Genomic DNA, 6,171 nt, shown 5'->3' on the forward strand with positions numbered 1-6,171 from the left:
GAAAGTTTGTTGATTTTTCATTATGTTTTTATTAGTATGAAGAATTAATGAACATAAATTATTATTATTATTATTATTATTATTATTATCATTACTCATATTTTTTTGTCAGATAGATTGAAATATTTGAACAATTATTAAAAGTAACAGATACATTTGACAGGGGATTTTTGAGGAGNTGTTGAAAATAATAACAAATATGCATATCAGTTTCACGGCTGTTATTGGCACGGTTGTCCACGGCGTTTCAAGTTTAATAGAGATAAAGAGTTGAGCCATAAGGATACATTGGAGAGTCGATATGAGAGAACAGGAGCAATTACAAGGGAATTGCAAAACTTGGGTTACGAAGTCGTTGAAATGTGGGAATGCGATTTTATTCGTAAAAAAAGACAGATCTCCAACTGTCAAATTTTCTTGAGAATATCGATCAACAAATGTTTGTTGCTTTAGATCCCCGAGACGCATTTTTCGGTGGACGTACGGGAAATACCGTAACACACTATGATGTTAAAGAGAATGAAAAAATTCGATATGTCGACGTTTGTTCTTTATATCCATGTTTTAAAGACGGGGATTTTTCTATCGGTCACCCCACTGTACATGTAGGGAACGATTGTCAGCTCATATGTCCTAATAATGATATTTCGTGGATAGAAGTACTTGTGAAATGCCGCATTTTACCCCCGCGACGATTATTTCACCCAGTTTTACCTGTCGAAGCACATGGTAAGCTACTGTTTCCTCTCTGTCGGTCATGCTGCGAAGGTTTACTACAAGACAATTGCCCTCATGATGATCCCACTGATCGCGAGTTGTTGGGGACTTGGGTCGCCCCAGAGCTCCGTAAAGCCGTAGACGTGGGGTATAACATTTGGGAAATTAGTGAAATTTGGGAGTATAAAAAAACAACACGTTATGATCCTAGGACACGAACAGGAGGTTTATTTGTCGAGTATATAAACACTTTTTTAAAAATCAAACAAAAGGCTTCCGATTGGCCGGCAGAATGCATAGATGATGAATCCAAGGATAGATATGTATCCGAATATGAGGCGAGAGAGGGAATAAAACTCGACAGGAATAAAATTTTAAAAAATGCTGGATTGAGAGCAGTAGCAAAACTTTGTTTAAACTGTCTCTGGGATAAATTTGGGGAAAGAGAAGATTTAACGAAAAAGGCAATTATTCGGACATATGAGGAGTTTGCTAACATAATGTTCAATCCTGAAATCGGAGTGACAGGGCTTGTCCCTGTCGATAACGAGACTCTCTTCATGTCCTGGAAACATTTAAACGAAGCTCCGGAACGGTCTACCAAAGCCAACGTTGTTATTGCGGCTTATACAACAGCTCACGCACGTCTCAAATTATATTCTTATTTAGAAAAACAGCAAGAACGCGTTTTATATTATGATACAGACTCGGTTATTTACGTGAGCGATGGAACTAACGAGTTACCACTGGGGAATTTTCTGGGTGACTTGACCGACGAAGTAGAGGGCTACGGAGAAGGGAGTTTCATTACGACTTTTGTCTCTGGCGGTCCAAAATTTTATACTTATCGCGTGAAGAAACCGGATGGAAACATCGCAGAAGTTAGTAAAATAAAAGGCGTTAGGCTAAATTACGATACGCGTAAACAGATTCATTACGACTCGATTCGTGCCCTCGTTGTCGATAAGGTAGAGCCTTACCAGATCAACTACAAGGGTATACGACGGACAATGTACCATGACGTCATCACGAAACCCGAGAGCAAGATTNACACTTTTTTAAAAATCAAACAAGAGGCTTCCGATTGGCCGGCAGAATGCATAGATGATGAATCCAAGGATAGATATGTATCCGAATATGAGGCGAGAGAGGGAATAAAACTCGACAGGAATAAAATTTTAAAAAATGCTGGATTGAGAGCAGTAGCAAAACTTTGTTTAAACTGTCTCTGGGGTAAATTTGGGGAAAGAGAAAATTTAACGAAAAAGGCAATTATTCGGACATATGAGGAGTTTGCTAACATAATGTTCAATCCTGAAATCGAAGTGACAGGGCTTGTCCCTGTCGATAACGAGACTCTCTTCATGTCCTGGAAACATTTAAACGAAGCTGCGGAACTGTCTACCAAAGCCAACGTTGTTATTGCGGCTTATACAACAGCTCACGCACGTCTCAAATTATATTCTTATTTAGAAAAACAGCAAGAACGCGTTTTATATTATGATACAGACTCGGTTATTTACGTGAGCGATGGAACTAACGAGTTACCACTGAGGAATTTTCTGGGTGACTTGACCGACGAAGTAGAGGGCTACGGAGAAGGGAGTTTCATTACGACTTTTGTCTCTGGCGGTCCAAAATTTTATACTTATCGCGTGAAGAAACCGGATGGAAACATCGCAGAAGTTAGTAAAATAGAAGGCGTTAGGCTAAATTACGACACGCGTAAACAGATTCATTACGACTCGATTCGTGCCCTCGGTGTCGATAAGGTAGAGCCTTACCAGATCAACTACAAGGGTATACGACGGACAATGTACCATGACGTCATCACGAAACCCGAGAGCAAGATTATCCACGCGACGGGCCCGAAACGAAGGCTTGATAATAGCGCTGCAACCCTCCCCTATGGATATAAGATAAAACGATGCGCGATTGAACCCGACGAATGAAAAATATTTTTGATTTTTGAGGTAGCGATTAGGAATTAGATGTAAGACTTAGTATTAAGAACTAGACGTAAGATATAAGCTAGATTAATTTTTTATATTTTATTTAGGTTGAGATTTTTAGTAAAAACTAATAAACATTTTTTATAAATTCAAACTAGATATAAATTTTTATTTGCGTAATTTTTTTTTTTAAAGAATGAATTTCTTTCAAAATGAAACAAAAAACGCGAACTTTTTCTTTGTTTTTTCTTAAATACTCATTTTAGAGGGAAGTAAATTTTTCAAGGTATTTTATTGTTGAAATGAAGAAGAGGAATATAGAATGTATTTTTCGTTATTCAAAAACCCTAATTGTAAAAAAATACATTTTTTTTTAATCTAAAACTTAAAACTAAAACTTGAAATTAAAAGTACATTTTTTAAAAAGAAAATACATTATATTATTATTATTATTATTGCGGTGCCCTCCCGGCGGCTGTGTGTCCCACTCCTCGAGGTGCCAGTTGTCCTCGCTCTCGTCTGGACGGGGCGGGGCGTCCCTGAAGAGGATGTGAAGGTCCCACGAATCCTCCACGTCATACAAGCCGAGATCTTGCTCGCTCTCGGCCTCCAACTGTCTGGCCTCACGTCTTAGACCCCGGACCCACTGAGCTCTGAGGGTGAGTGGGCCAAGTCCGCCCTCCCACCGATCTCCTCTCTGAAACAAAAAAAAATACATCAATTAATAAAAGATGATGAAAAATGAACATAAAAGAAAAAAAGAAACACAGTAGTTTGGGAATGTGTATGTGTGTATGTGCGCGTATGTGTGTGTATGTGTGTGTGTGTTTTTTTTCCCTTGGTCTGTTCGGAGAATGCATTTATGCACTACCGCCTGAGGGACGTGACCCATGGTTCCCTCCGTCAGGCGAGTGTCGGACTCGGACATACTGTCAATACCGACTAAACTCCAGTCAGACCAGTTTTCACTTACCCCATACTCCCCGCGGGACCGCCGCTAGGCATTACTTCACGGGGGGGGACATTCTAGCTGTGGCTCTTTCTCTATCAAAACACTGTGCCGTACGTCCTCCTTCGTCACTCAGATGTTGGGGGTGAGAAGGAGGTTCCGGTTATTTTTCCTCTTATGCAGCATTATTTCGGCGACGCTCTTCCTCCCGTAGCTCCTTGAAGACTTTCATCGCGAAGTCGCTCGTCGCGTCCCAGGCTGCCTTACATGACAGCATTACTTCCACCAGGTTCTCAGGCAGGATCGCTCCACCACGTGCAGACTCCCACTCCGAGCGGCTTGTTCTGAAACGTGGGCACATAAAAAACACATGTTCCACGTCTTCATCAATTACAGTGTAAAAGGGGCATTTCGGGGAATCCTCATATTTGAATTTATGAAGATACGCCCGAACATCCATGACCTGAAAGCATCTGAGTTAAGTAGTAGTTAACCTCACAATGTTTATGGTTTACCCAAGCACCTACCTGAGGGATCCGGCGATACGTCCATCTCCCTTTCAGTGACATGTCCCATTGTGCCTGTCATTTCTCCATGCTCTTACGTCTCTCTTCAGCCTTCAGCTCGGCTGGCCTCAGTGAGGCCGACCCTTTCTGCTGGTACAGGGATCTTCGTACCTGCGCTAGTATCCCTATCGGTATCATTCCGGCTATGACACACACAGCATCATCGGAAACCGTGCGAAATGCGCAGGCTACACGTAATACACTCAGTCGATAGACCGGACTCATTCTTCGCCGTGACTCCTGCAATGACAGTGCATCAGCCCAGATGACAATGTCATACATAAGGACTGACATGGTTACAGATGTCAGAAGTGCTCTTCTCGTCTGCTTGGGGCCTCCCACGTTGGGCATCAACCTTGAAAGGAGTGATCCCACCGTTGACGCCTTCATAGCCACGTGCACAGCTTTCTGCTTAAAATTGAGCCCGGTGTCAATCATCACCCTTAAATACCGAATGTACGGCTGGGATGTCATTTCATGGTTACCAACTCGCAGCGTGATTGTCTCTACCTTCTTCCTGCTGGTAATTAATACGGCTTCCGTCTTATGCTCTGCTAGTCGCAAGCCAACTGACTCCATCCACTGGCGAACTCGGGCAAAGGTCACATCGAAGATGTTGTCAATATCCTCAAGATATTTGCCCACTATGACCACTGCGACGTCATCTGCAAAAGCGATGAGTTTTGCTGCTCTTGGTAACGGTATCTTAAGCAGTCCGTCGTACATGACAGTCCATCATGCTTTTGAGGGACTCCATAATGATATCCCATCTAGCTGAGTTAAAGGCGTGTGCATGTGTGTGTGTGTTTTTTTTCCGTCTGTTGGAGAATGCATTTACGCACGACCACCTGAGGGAGGGAATAGGAGCTTCCCCCCGTCAGGTGAGTGTGGGGCTCGGACAGTGACTGTCAATACCCACTAAACTCCCGTCAGACAAATTCACTAACTTTTGAATCCCTCGCGGCACCACCGTTAAGTATTACTTCGCGAGGGAGGTCTCAGCTGTATGCTCTTCCGCCTTCACCATCTTATGTACGTCCCCCTAACCTATGTTGAAGCTTTTCGCTTGCGGTCCTCGTTTCTGAGCTCCTTCAGGACTTTTGTCGCGAAGTTGCTTGTTGCGACCCAGGCTGCCTGCGATGACAGCATTTCTTCCACCAAATTTTCGGGTGAGATAGTCCTCGTGAGTTCTGACTCCCAGATATTCCGAATATCGCTGAAACGAGGACAGCCGAAAAATACATGCTCTGCGTCTTCTGCCACTCCTGAGCAGGTGGGACATTCCGGAGAATCTTCATGCTTGAATCTATGAACGTATTCTCTGAAGCACCCGTGTCCTGAAAGCATTTGGCACAGATAATAATTTACCTCTCCATGATTTCGACTTACCCACGCGGCTACTTGTGGAATTAGACGATAGGTCCATCTTCCCTTGGTCGAATTCGTCCACTTCTCCTGCCATCGGTTCATGCTGTTTCGCCTCTCCTCAGCCGCCAGTTCTTCGGCGCTTATCATTTTCGATGCGAACGATCGTTTCCGCTTATACAGCGATCCTCGCTCCTCAGCCAAAACCTCGATGAGCAACATTCCTGCGATGACACATACCGCATCTTCAGAAACCGTCCGATATGCAGTTGCAACTCGAAGAGCACCAAGTCGATAGACTGGTGCGATCTTGCGTCGCGCTTCCTGCAGTTGTAGTACATCTCCCCAAACGGGAATTGCATATGTGAGCACTGAAGTAATCACTGAAGACAACAGTGCTCGTCTTCTTTGCTTGGGTCCCCCAATATTAGGCATGAAGCGTGACAAGGTGGATCTCACACCAGATGCCTTGGTCCCCACGTGCTCCGCTTGCTGCTTGAAGTTCAGTCGTGCATCAATCATCACCCCCAGGTATCGAATAAACGTGTGTGTGTGTGTGTGTGTGTGTGTGTGTGAGAGAGAGAGAGAGAGAGAGAGAGAGAGAGAGAGAGAGAGAGAGAGA

At 43.6% G+C, this 6,171-nt stretch overlaps 1 protein-coding gene across 1 annotated transcript; it reads right to left on the minus strand.

Moving 5' to 3' along the window:
* Nucleotides 1-4,202: 4,202 nt before the first annotated feature.
* Nucleotides 4,203-4,622, minus strand: LOC107042265. Its single transcript, XM_015263263.1, has one exon. The coding sequence runs from the start codon at nucleotides 4,620-4,622 to the stop codon at nucleotides 4,203-4,205; it is 420 nt and encodes a 139-aa protein (XP_015118749.1).
* Nucleotides 4,623-6,171: the final 1,549 nt, after the last annotated feature.

This window comes from Diachasma alloeum, unplaced genomic scaffold (assembly GCF_001412515.2).
Source record: "Diachasma alloeum isolate Michigan unplaced genomic scaffold, Dall2.0 Dall_scaffold_00431, whole genome shotgun sequence".
Lineage (NCBI taxonomy): Eukaryota > Metazoa > Arthropoda > Insecta > Hymenoptera > Braconidae > Diachasma > Diachasma alloeum.